Source organism: Ovis aries, chromosome 13, assembly GCF_016772045.2.
Source record: "Ovis aries strain OAR_USU_Benz2616 breed Rambouillet chromosome 13, ARS-UI_Ramb_v3.0, whole genome shotgun sequence".
In the NCBI taxonomy this organism is placed as follows: Eukaryota; Metazoa; Chordata; class Mammalia; order Artiodactyla; family Bovidae; genus Ovis; species Ovis aries.
The window spans coordinates 18,246,704-18,262,476 of record NC_056066.1 but is presented as its reverse complement, the minus strand read 5'-3'; the positions used below and the strand labels follow the sequence as shown (position 1 = coordinate 18,262,476).

General features: G+C 39.1%; 1 protein-coding gene across 28 annotated transcripts in view; it reads right to left on the bottom strand.

Annotated features, from left to right (window-relative positions):
• The window catches only part of PARD3 (par-3 family cell polarity regulator), a 569,666-nt gene that overhangs the window by 128,568 nt on the left and 425,325 nt on the right, over positions 1 to 15,773 (bottom strand). For all 28 annotated transcript variants that reach the window (XM_027976558.2, XM_027976565.2, XM_027976560.2 and 25 more), the window contains one exon: positions 15,198 to 15,440. In XM_027976558.2, the coding sequence (XP_027832359.2) occupies positions 15,198 to 15,440 (243 nt within the window). The remainder of the gene's footprint in view (positions 1 to 15,197; positions 15,441 to 15,773) is intronic.

Here is a 15,773-nt window from a genome sequence, read left to right as displayed (position 1 = left end):
ATTCTTGCCTGGAGAACTCCACAGACAGAGGATCACAAAGAGTAGGACACAATGGACATATGTGACATATTTTAAGTGAACCGCCAACTATGTCACATTCAAGGATTATCTCACTTTATCCCATAGTTAGGCTAGCAGTTTATACAGATTAAATTCCATTTAAAAATAAGTCCAAGAAGTTGCCCGAAATCTTATAATATGTTAAAATAGAATGCTTATTCAAGTGACTCTGCTTCTCACTGAATTTTCAAGATCTACTTAGAAGACATTTTAATCATAATATAGTTTTTAAAAATTTTATGAAAGTATAGTTGATTTACAATATTGTGTTCATCTCTACTGTATGGTAAAGTGACTTAGCTATATAAATACATACCCTTTTTCATATTCTTTTCTATTATGGTTTATCACAGGATATTGAATATAGTTCCCTGTGTTCTACAGCAGGACCTTATTATTTATCCATCCTATATATAATAGTTTGCATCTCATAACAGAGTTTGACATGAAATTTGACCTCTACCACCATTAAACATATGTATTTATAATACTGCCAGCAGTTACTATATCAAATAATTTACTTGTATTATCTCATTTATCCCACACAAACCTACAAGAGAGTAATTATTATTTATGTATTTAAAATTATTATTTACTTGTATATAGTTACTTAATCTTACAAAAGAGGAGAGAAGTGTTCACAAAGTCACATAATGTTGAAGTTTGAGAGAAAAAAAATCCTTTATATCAGTATATAGTCCTTCAATGTAGTTGATCAATAAAATTAATGAATGTGCTAACAAGCTTAATGTCGTTTCTACTATATGCAGAGTACATCATGAGAAACGCTGGGCTGGAAGAAGCACAAGCTGGAATCAAGATTTCCAGGAGAAATATCAATAACCTCAGATATGCAGATGATACCACCCTTATGGCAGAAAGTGAAGAGGAACTAAAAACCCTCTTGATGAAAGTGAAAGAGGAGAGTAAAAAAGTTGGCTTAAAGCTCAACATTCAGAAAACGAAGATCATGGCATCTAGTCCCATCACTTCATGACAAATAGATGGGGAAACAATGGAAACAGTGGAAACAGTGTCAGACTTTATTTTTGGGGGCTCCAAAATCACTGCAGATGGTGATTGCAGCCATGAAATTAAAAGACGCTTACACCTTGGAAGGAAAGTTATGACCAACCTAGATAGCATATTGAAAATCAGAGACATTATGTTGCCAACAAAGGTCCGTCTAGTCAAGGCTATGGTTTTTTCGGTGGTCATGTATGGATGTGAGAGTTGGACTGTGAAGAAAGCTGCTGCTGCTGCTGTTAAATCACTTCAGTCGTGTCCGACTCTGTGCAACCCCATAGACGGCAGCCCACCAGGCTCCGCCATCCCTGGGATTCTCCAGGGAAGAATACTGGAGTGGGTTACCATTTCCTTCTCCAATGAATGAAAGTGAAAAGTGAAAGGGAAGTCACTCAGTCGTGTCCGACTCTTCACGACCCCATGGACTGCAGCCTACCAGGCTCCTCCATCCATGGGATTTTCCAGGCAAGGGTACTGGAGTGGGGTGCCATCACCTTCTCCGTGAAGAAAGCTGAGCGCTGAAGAATTGATGCTTTTGCAAGGAGATCCAACCAGTCCTGGGTGTTCTTTGGAAGGACTGATGCTAAAGCTGAAACTCCAGTACTTTGGCCACCTCATGAGAAGAGTTGACTCAGTGGAAAAGACCCTGATACTGGGAGGGATTGGGGGCAGGAAGAGAAGGGGACAACAGAGGATGAGATGGCTGGATGGCATCCCTGACTCGATGGACGTGAGTTTGAGTGAACTCCGGGAGTTGGTGATGGACAGGGAGGCCTGGCGTGCTGCGATTCATGGGGTCACAAAGAGTCGGACACGACTGAGCGACTGAATAGAACTGTACCTCAATTTCAATGCTGCAGTACAGGAATGGGATGTTCCTTCAGACAATGTTTAATTACCAGAACTTTTGCTTAGAATTTGAAACTAATTGGAATAGGACTGTGTTTAGTGTAAACAGACATCTCAAAAGAAGCTGATTAAGGGATTAAATGGTTCTTACTCAGGAAACACTTAGAGGAAATCAGCAAAATGTTGCGCCTAGTTAAATAGTGCCCAGTAGTGTTTGAGTAGCTAGCTGTACAGGAAGAAAACAGACAGGATAGAGATACCTAAGGGTCCCAAAATAACCTAAGCTCTTTGTTTCTCAGTCTGGAACCTGGCATTATCAGTAGAAGAATTACCATTCTGGCTGGCTTAAGAAATGTACAAAGAAAAAATATATATGCAACTTTATTAACACTGAATTACAATTATTTTGGGTGGAAAAGTCCTAGCCAAAAACAAAAATAGTATAATAATGGATTTGTAAAGCAATCTATTCTGTTAATATCTGTTATGTCATTGATAGGTTACTGGAAAGTTACAGGTACTTAACATTTATGAATTGAATTATCCTTACATGTTGAAGTCACATGTTAGGTAAATGCTGCTGCTGCTGCTGCTAAGTCGCTTCAGTCGTGTCCGACTCTGTGCGACCCCATAGACGGCAGCCCACCGGGCTCCCCCATCCCTAAATCAAATCACTAAACTACTTGAAGCCAATTTTTTTTTTCATTCATTCATCCTACATACAAACATAAACAAAAGCATTTCGAAGGTATGAGGCTAAATAAAGCATGATCCTTATCTTTAACTACTTATAGATAAGTCCTCATTTCCTAACAGGAAAAGTAGCCTGTGTACATGAGTGATCAGGACCCTATGTCTGAGATAACTTTCTAGCAGCAGTCAGGTCCTAACCACAGTTCTCGGGAATGACTTAACAACGATTCCCCACCATTGCTAAAGACAACATATAGAAAAATGTGGAGTTAAAAAAAAAATCATGCAAAAAGTAGCAGGGAGACAGATAGTTTCCAACTGCGCTGTCCAAGCACTTAAGGAAGTCGTTTGTAGACATACAAACTGTTTTGAATCCAAGGAAAAGGACAGACTCATTCCAACTAGTTGTACTATACTGCAGAAAGATGGCATTTGGAGAACTGGGATTTTAACAACAGAGATAAAGAGAGCTGAATGCATCAATTCCAGACTGATCAAAAATAAACAAATAAAAGTACATGCAGTGGGAAGTGAGGTAGAAAAATACTTGATGTATTCTAGGATGGTAAACATCCTGGAGTGATTAGAGTTTTGAAGAGGACGATACAGAGGGTTAAGACCTTGATGGTTCTCTGGGAGGAGACTGCTACCCTAAGAAGTCTGGACTTGATTCTGCAGTCAGGTTTTTTTTGGGCAGAACTGATGCCACCCAAACTAAACTTTAGGGAGGTAATTCTGCCTGGACAGAACAACATATAATCCTCCACATCCTAAATTTCAAAATATCTGACAGCTGATGAAAAAATTATTAGATAGAAGAAGAAGGAGGGGGGCTTACCTAGTGGTTCAGTGGTAAAGAATCCACCTGCCAAAGCAGAGGACATGGGTTTGATCCCTGATCTGGGAAGATCCCACATGATGCAGAGCAAGCAAGCTCCCACGTGCCACAGTTACTCAGCCTGTGCTCTAGAGCCCGGGAGCCGCAACTACTGAGGCCCTGGCGGCCTCAAGCCCGCCCCACAGGAGAGGCCGCCACAGTGGCAAGGCCGTACACGGCAATGAGAGGGCAGCCCCTGCTCGCCGAGACTAGAGAAAACCCGCATAGCAACAAAGACCTAGCACAGCCAAAACTAAATAAATTCAGAAAAAGAAAAAGGAGGAAAATACGACCCAGAACCAGGAGAAAAATCAGTTCATAGAGACATCCTGAAAGGGCTGTGAGGATGGAAGAGGCAAAAGGACTTTTCAGAAGCTAATTTAAACATGATATATATGAGAAGGAAATGGCAACCCACTCCAGTGTTCTTGCATGGAAAATTCCATGGAAGGAGCAGCCTGCTGCGCTGCAGTCCATGGGGTCGCTAAGAGTCGGGCATGATTGAGCGACCTCACTTTCACTTTTCACTTTCATGCATTGGAGAAGGAAATGGCAACCCACTCCAGTGTTCTTGCCTGGAGAATCCCAGGGACGGCGGAGCCTGGTGGGCTGCCATCTATGGGGTCACACAGAGTCGGACACAACTGAAGTGACTTAGCAGCAGCAGCATATATGCTGAAGAATGTAAAGGAAGACACGAACAGGAGGAGGAGAGAAAGTGAGAGATACAAATAGTCTCATGGTACGAGGATGCTAGAAATGCCATGAACTCTTTTAAGAACTGATTGGTTAGAGGACAAACTAATCCCACTACATCATTACCTTGCTATACACAGGAATTAGTGGTTATTATTCAGAAGAATTTGCACATTGAGCCCTTTGTAGAAAAAGTTGTCATAAATGAGGGAAGCACAAAGTCATTCTATTTTAAACCCTATCTCAAAAAAATATGTTATTGCAAAGTATTACTAAACACGTTTTTACATTCTTCTCATGTTACAACATCATTCAAAAGAACATAACCTGTACTGTGTACCCGCAGCCAACTGATTTAGGATAGTTTTATCACATTTTTCAGGCACCCTAACCATATTATGTACCTTCCGCTCTGGGTCATCCCATAGACAGGTGGTCTATGGTCCTTTGGTGCAACAAATTTTCAGTGACTAATGTTTGGTAATCTACACTTTATCTTTTAAGATGGTGTTTATATCACCAAGAGCTTGGAAAATGGATCAATTCACAATAAAACATTTTGCTAACAACTTTCATGGTTCACTGGCAGAGAAAAGAAGGCTTATTAGCTTGGCACCCTAGATATGGCTTTGGCCATATGGTAAAAAACATACCAGATTTTTAAAAAGTCAATCAAACCATTCTGGTCTAGCTATTAGAATAAACAGCATGGTCCATAAAACCGGTTGTGTTATTTAAATCCGTCTGTTGTTCTCCCAAAAGACTAGAAGAGCGTTACTATCAGAGGCTGGACCTGTATTTCTCTTTTACCCCCAACAGTCGCTAACACAGATCATAATGGGCGTTTATAAAGAATGTATTTTCTAAATATAAAAATCAGGACACAGCTGACATATGCTCCAACAATGGGACAAAAAATTTTAAATACAGATGAGTTTAAGGAGGCTCACAGAGGTTAAATAACTTGCCAGCCATTCAAGTAAATGGCAGAGCCAAGACCTAAATCTAAAACCACCTCAGGGGACAATGTAAACTGCTGTGCTTCCTCAGGCCTGTTATTCAAGGGCAGAAGGAACAAAGACTGTTAAGCAGGACAGGCAGGCTGAGAAGATCACGGAGATACAGGAGAAGTCTAGCAAAGAGACCTTGTCCACTCCACCTCCACACCTGCTCCCAGAATCGTGAAGAGCCTCATATGCCAAGTGTAAAATTGCGGAACTCTACATACTCTCCCAGAGCAAGTCATGTTAACTCTAAGAAATCTATTTAATGGACAGGGTTTCCAACAAACATTCTGAAGATGTAAAGAGTAGCTCTGGGCAAACAACAACTTTTAATTTTTAGTGGTGGCTAATATCTCCAAATGCAGAAGTGTTCTTTAAATTCTCCATAAGCAGATATCTATATATCTGCTGGTGGTTCATTCAATTTTTCCAGACATATTTCTGTAACAGAAATCTTGGACATAAGGAAAGTCAGCACTACTTTTTCTAGGAAATATTTAAAAGAAAGCTTCCTGTCCAATGAAAATATTTATAATTCAACGTATATTTACCGAATTTTGAAGCACACAAGTTTTTATTTCTTTACATGAAGTAATTTTTACTTAGCCTCAAAACTGCTACAGTTGGTGAATGTTAATAATATGTAATTTATACAAATTGTTAAACATGGATATAGGAGACAGATATAGAGTATTTATAGTTAATCTGGAAAAGTAAAAATATTTATCTATTAATGTGTCTTTTTTGTCAGAATCTCAGTCTGTGTTAGGGATCTAACCTGTTTCCATGTTTTAGAGGAATGACTTCTAAAAAATGAGGACTTTCTACACATTTAAGGATAGGTGACTGAAATCTGGGGTTTCAAGAAGTTCCAGTCAGATGCCCACCTCTCGCATAGACTGTCTGCGGCTAAGATCAGGTACATAGTCAATGGACAGTTTAAGAAGAGGAATGGCTGTCTTCCACACATGTGCCATATTAATGTGAGGATCATCTCTCGGCCTCCCTGCGTCCATGCAGCACCCCCAAGGGGGCATCACAGAAGCCAGGGATGACGCCAGTACCTGAGGATACAAAGGTGTGCAGAGATGAAGTGCGGGTCTGCATCTAAAGCAACCAGAGGACTGCTTTGAAAACAAGGTATATGCATAGAGTACAGTCTCATCTGCCGTGTGTGCCACACACAAGATGTTTTCAGATTAACGGCACAGTCTAAGGCTGCACCCAAACTATCTACTTCCTGACTTCTGCATATGAGAAATCAGCCCTTACTCTCAGAACATAGGAAACAGAAAAGTTGCACATTATTACCAGATATTCAAGTGATGAAAGAAAACTGACTTTGCACACACACACATACATATATACACACAGAGAGCTTTCCGTAGCCCAGAACCCTCAGCTTTAAGTACAGTTTAAAGAAGAAAAAAAAAAAAGTTGGATCAATTAGCAGCCCCATGAATGTTGGAAACATCTTAACAGTGTCTCACAGATGAAAGAGTACAATACAGAATGGGAAAAAGAGGGAAAGTTAAATTATGTCTGCAGTCATAATGAATCAAAGCCCAGAAGGAGGTCTGCAAATCAGCAGGTTCTAATGAAATATTAAGGTAAGTGATTATTGATGAAAAATGAATAAGCCTTTTTGATTTTGGCAACCTTTAAATCACACCTAGCTAATTAAAACAACTCAAATGCATTCATTGACTCCTTGATGGGCATTTAGCTATCCTTGGGTGCAGTCAGACTTGATTTTCTGAGGTGCATTTATGTAGCTGATGCCAGTTACATGGATGTGTGTGCCAGAAAAAGACACACCATTAAAGAAAAACATCTAGTTCCTTTTCATATTTGATTTATCATTTCTAAACTAGGAGCAAAAAAAAAAAAAATCACCAGGGACATTTCCTGTGTACCATAAATAAAACATCCATAATACTCTACTACATATTAACACTGAACCTTATTTTAATTAATTATATAATGAATACAAGGCATTTATAATACCAATATTATGCAATTAAGTGGTCATTTTTATTTAAATATATCACAGAGCTATTGAAAATGCTCTTGAAAAAATTCCAACCACACCTCCAGAGGGAAGCCAAACAGTGTCTCCAAAGGTGAGCTTGTCCACACGTCACGTCACAGGCTGGGAGAGGGTCTGACCACAGCCCCAGGCCCTCACCGTCTTCGTTTTGTGTATCAAAGGTCATAACCCTTGTCACCCCTAGTCCCCTGGTTTAGAAATGAATCTGTGACTATTCAAGCTTAAGTCCTGTACCAAATTTCTGCAGGTTAAGTTGCTTGTTAATTACAGAAATCAATCAAATGTCCTCAGCCAGGCACATTTGAGCATCCGTATAGAATGTAAAAAGCCACAGCATCAACTGTAGCAACAAAATTAAGTTGAGGAACCTAAAAGTTTCACACACAAAAGATGCTTTTAAAAAACAGAGAAGTCTCCAATATCATGCTCATGAAAAAACAACTTTTTTTTTCTTTAATTAGGCAGAAAACTGCATAATTTGGGGTTTTTTTTAGGCCACAAACTGCAAAATTCCTCCACAGGCCTGAGACTCCAGCAAGACCCCAGAATCCACTTGGAATGGCAACCAGTCTGGTGTCACCCAACCTGCCTTCCCCTCCCTACTGAATTCGTATCACTCTGCGTATAACACAGGTCATGGTCTGTCACACGGCACCAAGTGAGAGGAAACGGGAAGGGGATCTCTTGTTCATTTCTGTATCCAGACCCCTCCCACCTCCTTGTACATTGTAGCTGCCAAATAAGTGTTGGGGACACGGAGGGACAGAGGGTAGAAGAGGAATCCATACCAGAATCCAGGGCTTGTTCAAAGAGTTTAAGCCCTTGACCGCCTCGCAAAGCTTGAATATCCACGTGAAAGGAAAAAAAGAAAGAGAAGGAAAAGAGAATAATTTGAATTAAGTATTTATCCTCAGCTTTAGTTTCTGTCACAAAGCAGGTGATTTTTTTTTTAAGCTACGCCCACACAGTGTGTAAAACCAAAACTGAAATCAGAACTCTCTTGCATCAGAATTAGAATTTTATAGAATCAAAGTCATTCCTAGGTCTTCCTTTCCTTCATAGGCCACATGGAGACTGTGAAATTTAGAGAAAACCCTCATGCCTCAAGAAACGGGGTGCCAGAATTCACTGTCCTTGTCCGAGTCCACAACAGCTGGCAGTTCCACGGAACTCCCGGGAATCATGCTGTCTGTTAACTTGTTCCATGGATACCCCATGTTCTCCAGTAAGCCCCAGTTTCTTCTGCATCCTGCCCATCTCTGCTCCCCACCTTCTTTAAGAATTCTAAGTGTCATCAGAAAAAAGCTAAGCTGAAAGAGCTACCCACCCACTCCGCCATCGTACCGAAAGGAACCACCCTGGAGATGCTTATCTGGCCCCAAGGTACTTAACGTCAAAGACAAATATTTTGAAAACTCTGTATTCCTAAGGATTCAGCAATATAACCCTGTGTAGTTTATTCGCTAGAACTAATTATGAAAGGTATAAAGTAAGAACATTGTTTTTAAAATATTTTTTGAGTTTTACAGAAATGTATATAATAATATTCATTCATCCATTCTACAAAGATTTATTGAGTCCCTTTTATGCAATTTGAAGTATATATTAAGTAATTACTACAGAGCCACAGAATATATGAATTATCTAATCATTTTCTGTTCTGTGACAATACAGGTTTGAAATTTTCACACTCCTATCTCCACATCTATTTTAGTGGAAGAATCTAAGGACTAAGGATTGGAAAAGAAAACAAACATCATTACTAATCAACTACTGAAGTTACACAAAATCAACCAATGGGGCACTAAAGGAAGTAGAAAGGAAAAAGCATCAAACAGAGAATAATCAAACAGTTATCCACAGTGAGGGCTGGAAGTGTCCAAGGAAAAGCTCTAGAACATCTGAGAAGTTAATTTAAAAATGGATTTTGAATTCAGATCTTGATAAGTCTCCCAAGAAGTTGAAAATTCATCTCACAATAGGGCTCCACATAAATCCTCATGAATTTATATTAGATTGATATTCCATCTTGGTGCAGAAGCAAGAAGGAAAGAACCACCAACCTAAGACCACTAAATACCAATAAGATTGGTACTTGAATCCACAGGTTTGGACTGTCTAAAGGACAGAAGAACCAGGTGGTTGGGTCAAAATAAAAAGATGAGTTACCATGATGAGTTGCATGTAAAGCAGGATTTTAGAGTTTCTGTGGGAAGGCTAAAATCAAACGAAATACCAAGCGGCTAAAGGGAATTTCCAAAAGTGTGGCCAGCTCATCATCAAAGACCCCAAAGTTCAGTGCCTTGCCAAAGGAAAGACATTCAAACAAAATGAACACACTCTGCTGGAGGACTGCTTGCCAAATAATACCAAGGTCTAAAATAGTTTCCATTTATCCTCATATTTCTGCAGAATATTTAAACTTCCTCTAAGGCTAAAATAAATATATAAATAAACAACCCCCATTACACATTAGTTCTCCAAACAAATTATGGTTTCAGGCAATGTTAATCAACAAAAAGAATTAAACAAGAAGTCTTTAAAATTAGCCATGACCTTATTTATGGCTTCATTACTTTCAAGATTTCATTTGTTGGGTTGTTTATGTCACCTCAGCCTTTAATTTAATTGCTGCATCTCTAACTATATTAGAATAGCTTAATGAATGGTGATGGCTTGTTTTTACTCACCAAAATGTAACATTTGCAGAGCATATAACACCAAAGAGCCACTTAATGCATCCATGAATTAGAAGAAGTTGGATTTATACTTTGAGGTTGATCCTCTATTAGGAAAAGTATGGTGTGAGCCAATATGACATAATTAAGGATGAGGCTAAAACGAGAGATTCCGGGGCCCATAGGCATCATGCTGAGGGCTTGGCCTGCATCTTGGAGACGATGAGCAGCTGGAGAACAAATTTAAGCAAGAGAATGAAATGTCAGATTTTAATTTTGGATAGAAAACTCCAGGTATTGTAGAAATTTGAAGAGAACAAGACTGGAGGCTGGGAGAAGAGCTAAGAGACGACTGCTAGCATCCGTGTGTAAGAACAGGAGAGAAGGAGTTTGGAATTATTCGGAATGTAAAATCCTTAGGCCTCTGTCACTGACTGATGTCTGGTGAGGGAGGCTGGCTGCAGAAGAAAACATCGTCTAGAGTCAATGTGAGGGTCGTGACAGCATTCTCTGAGATTAGGCTGATGATAGTAGAGGAGGTCTGGACTGAGAAACAATGAACCTGGTTTTGGATGGGGTTTAGGTGCCTGGGAGACACAGAAAGCACGTGCTGGTAGTTAGCCCCAAGAATCTAGGGTTTATGGAGGACTGAGTTAGTGCAGAATGAGTATCACCAGTGCTTCAGAGCAGTTAAAGCTATAACCCAAAGGAACACATAGGAATTATCAGTGGTCAGAGCTATTTCCTCAGGCAATCCCAAATTAGGAGACAAACAGAAGAGAATCTCTGAAGAGACAGTGAAGGAAGAGTCAGAAAGGAAGCAAGAGATAGCAGTACTGGACATAAAAACTAAAAGAACAGAGCTTCAGGGAGGCCAGAGTGACCCAGAGGGAAAAAACAGAAGCATTCACTGAATCAGGAGTCCAGGACTGGGAAACTAACACGCCATGGCTACTGTAACCCAATGCCCACAAACCTACTGCCTTAAGATAACTCCAGTTTATCACATTTGAGTGCTGGAGGTCAGAAGTCTGAAATGAATTTTGCTGGACTTTAAGCCAGCGGGTTAACAGAGCTGGTTCCTCTGGAGGCTTTCAAGGAGAACCTGCTTCCTGGCTTTTAGCAGCTTCTAGAACCCACTGACCTCCTGGGCTCATGGCTCCTTCCTGCCTTTATGGCAGCAGTCTGCATCTTCAAGTCTCTCTCTGACCTTGATTCTCTCGCCTTCACTTACGATCCACTGGGCCCAGCTGGAGAATCCAGGGAAACATCCCCACTTTAAGATAATGTAATCAGATCTGCAGCGTCCTTTTGGCTGCATGAAGGAGCCTATTTACAGGTTCAAGGGACCACAGAGTCGGACACGACTGAAGTGACTTAGCAGCAGCAGCCGCAGCAGGGACTAGGGCGGGGCATCTTTGCAGGGGCCATTATTCCGCCTACCACATGGAGAGAACAAGATGCAGGACAGAAGAAACAGCAGTCTCTATCAATCCTAGATTAATCTTTCAAGAAGTTTGGATTAGAAGTGAAGAGGGAAAATAGGGCAGAGAATAGCCAGAGGGTAAAAAGGATTTTTTTTTTTTTTAAGCAACATGATCAAGACATCAACAAGCTCACCAGCTATGAGGAAGTGGCAGCAGAGGCACACAGGCTAAGGGACAAAAAGGGGGACTGAGGAGCAGGCTCCTTGCAGGGGTAGGACTGGGATCTGGAATAGTGTTCACGGGGCTGGCCAAGAAGAAGGAAAGTGGATCCTCTGTGAGTAGGGAGAGAGAGGTGGTCCAGGCAGATGGAGGCGGTGGATGGAGCTGGCCAAGGTCAGAGATGGGTAGGAGGGACACTGAGATGGGGTCAGCGTAGAGCTCATTCATCAGCAAGGGCATCAACTTGCAAAACACACATTACAATGAGACGGACTCCATTTGAAATATCTTTCTCACATCTCAAGAAAAGCAGAGATTTTTAAAAAATATACTAAGTAAATGTAAGTAAATAAAATGGTCTTTGACTTTTTGAATAGCAAATACAACTTTGTCATATGACCCAACCTTTTAAAAAGAGCACATGTTTAATAATGGCCCATAGCTAAGAAAATTAGTTTGCTCTGTGTTTGGCAGACTTCCTTTTGACACAACTGGATTCCAGTTTTTAATGGGGGAGAAAACAAGTTCACAGAGGTCTTTTCTTTTAAAATCGGCATTTTCTCTTTAGTCGTAAAATGCATGCAAAAAGCTTGTGATTATGGTATTTATGTTTCCATTAAGGTGTCCTCAGCAAGCTGGGGGAGTCTAGCCTACTATTTTCCTGCTATTTAGATTTATAGCAGCACAGTAACTATTTTATTTCAATTATATTTGAGGACAGTGCCCTCTTGGTGGCAAATGACTGCATGGTGACAGTCAGCACATGTCCATTAGAACTATCCTTCTCTGGAGTTTTTAACTACAGATTCTGGGATCTTACTACAAAAGTACGAATTGTTGGTGCCCTCAAATAATAAAAAACATACTGACTGCCATTCCATCAATTTTTTTTTTTTTAAGAATTCGAAGCACACAAAACTTCTGGATTGAAACTGTATAACTTACAAAAAGAAACTTTTTGCTGAGTGTCAAGAAACATTGAATAAAGTTTATGATAACACACCTGCAGGCTGACATTTTGAATAAAATGATGATTTGGTCATAGGTGAATAATGGGCATTTATGAATGCCCAGATAAAGCTGTACCCAATATGGAAATTATATATTATTTCACAGCTTCACTGTAAACAGACCTTATTAAACAAACTGATATTAGAGTTCTGATTTGATTTTGATCAGCTGCATCACACTCTGAAGGCACAGCAATCAAATAGGATATACACTCTACCAAAGAGACATAGGATTAGGAATCACTGACAATAGAATCTGGTTACAAGCAGGATAAAAGTTAAATACATCAACACTTTTGTAAGTTTGAGCTTTGGCATTCATAGAAAACAGAAGACTACGTCTGGCTTCTCTGGCATCCACCCAATATGAAAACACAGAATGTTATCAAGAGCATTAATAAATAGTAATAACAATGACACTATGACCAAAGGGTACAGTCAGATAACAGTACACACGTCAAGTCAATTAAAGAGGCATGGACATATTGCCGGACAGAGTATGAAGCTATTCTAGAAAAAAGTATTTTATAAATAATATGTGGAAATGGACAAAGTGTCCCATTCTGACATCAAATTCACAGCACTTAATAAATGATCCCTGGTTATTTCCATGTGGGGCTACCAAATCCACATTTCCATCAGATCAATCAAAATGATAAGCAGTGAAATTCAGAATATGGCTTTCTTACTGAACAATAAACATCCCAGAACAGATTCAGGCTACACTTCACACTGTCAATGGACTGGAGATGCTCCCATGGAATCCAAAAATTTGAATAGCAAAGTTCATCTGACACCAACAGCAAACTTGGGTGAAATTTAGTTAGTTGATGGGAGATTCTTTACTGGGTATAAGCTCTCTCTGAGGAGTTTCAAGTTTTATGTTTCCATTATTTAACTTTTTAGAAAGTTAATAGAACCGTATTCTAGGTCACTTGTATGTTATTTCCCTGTCTGAATTTATGTTTATACAAACAGAGGCGTCAAGAAACGCTACTTTCATTGATGTCTTAAGTTAATCATAGAGAAGCTGGTTGAATTTCATGCCTTAGGATACATGGATAGGGTGCACAGGTCAAAGACCCCTGGCTACAGACATGCAAAAGAACCGCAGAATCTAACTGAGAAGAGTGATGGCTGAACTGAGCCAGCCCTTGGCTTGTGAGGCAAACAAACTGAAACAAATCTGCCATGGAACATCCCCCACCATGTTCATGTTCATGATTTGTGCGAGACTTCAGATTTAAAAAAAAACATTATTGGCCACATTAAAGTAATGTTGTTCATTTGCATGTAATGGTTTTGCTGTTTTGCTTGTATTTAATTTGTAAAGATGTTTGGTTTTATAGTTATATAATGGCTATAAACAGAAGGAGTTCAGCCCTATTTTATTTTTATACATATTTAAATAACATTATAATCAAAACAATTTAATTCTATATGGCAGTATCAAGAGATCGTTTTTTGAAGAGTCTCTAGTCTGAGCAACACTTTTTTACAGCTTTCATTCTGACAGAAAAAGGCAGTGGAGGTAAAGCCATTATTTCCAAGCCAAATTCATATTCAGTTACAGGTTGATGAAGAAAACACTTCACAGGTACCATAATTCCCAGCTTTTTGGATTAGCAATATCATTGTTCAATGGACAGCTTATCTCTGAAAAAAATAATTACAAAACACAAAATTTAAATTTCTGTGATGTCTCCAGAATTTTGATTTTGGAAAAGGGTTAATCCATCTGTGTTTTAAGAAGCCCTCCAGGTATCTGATGCATGCTAAAGAACCACTAGTTTGAAGGGAAACCTACTATTTTTAATGTTCAAAGCATAGCTCCACCATAGAGCAATGATTATGACACCATTATAAGATGGGATGGAATGAGTGTATTGTTTATGACAACAGCATGGATGTGTTTCAAATAAAAAGAAATGAGTACTATTTTCTTCATGAACTAAATTTTATATGGTGCCTGAATATATAAATGAGGGATGGAAAAAGATGTTTCTAAATTGTTTCAGATAAAATTTGAAATAAATTTATAACCATTAATATAGCGTCAGCATCACACTCCTTTGTGCTATACTAATGTACACAATCAGACCTGTGGTTTGTTAACAAGCAGTTTGAAGACTGGCTATACTGTACATCTCATTCAGTAATTCTTTCATGACATGAAAATCATGTCACCAAAAAAAAAAAAAAAAGGCCCAAATAAACCATAATTAAAACAAATCATGTCATTGCTCATCTATTTAACTATCATAACTAGAGGCTCACTGCACAACAACAACAAAAAAGTCTTAAATTGAAGAACCAGTTTCAACTTTTTTTATCTGAATTTTAAACTACAGGTTAGTTCTCCCATCTGAACCATTTTAAGAACAAGATGAAATACGCTAGGATCATGAGACAAGCTATCAAAATCTCTACTGTTCCTTCCATTAGGCTTTGATTTGTGTAAACTGGATGCTCTTAGACACAACAGCTTTTTAAAGGCCGTTAATAAAAGGCAGTTCTTGCTTTAGAACTCATGAACAATCTACTCCCTTGTCACAAACTATATAATAGCTGATTTGGAAGCAATGCTCTGATTGCTCCTGGAGCCTACCTGTCTGCAGGTAAAGGTTTGGAATTCCGCGGCTTCTTCACTTGGGCATACAAAGCATCCATCATATGCCCTTCTCTTGGGCTCTGGGGTCTGGTGCTGAGAGCCATGGAACCTTCATAGGAAGAAATTCCCCCGTACATCAGCTCATCATCACAGCCAAATGTCCGATGAAAATCTTGAATTTCAGCATAGTCACGTTCCCGAGCCTGTCGCTCCCTAAATTCTCGAGTTTTGGCTTGAATCCTGTAAAATTAAAATAAGTTAGAGCAAGAAAAACTATGCCTTTCCTAAGAACTGGATATAGAACATTCATCAAAATACATTGCAAAATACATATTCTTTCATGCAATTCTAAGAAGCTGGATAGGATAAACAATGTTATATTAATTTTAGATTATCAGGGTAATATCATGGATTCTCAAAAATTATCATTTCAGATAGCTTTGCTCATGTCAATAAGACATGCTGATAATTTACATCTTATTTTTAATTATCACTTATTAACTAACTCTAAAAATCCACTAGGAATAGTTTTAGGCATCCACTTGCATTTTATTCATGAAATCTTTTGAGGCA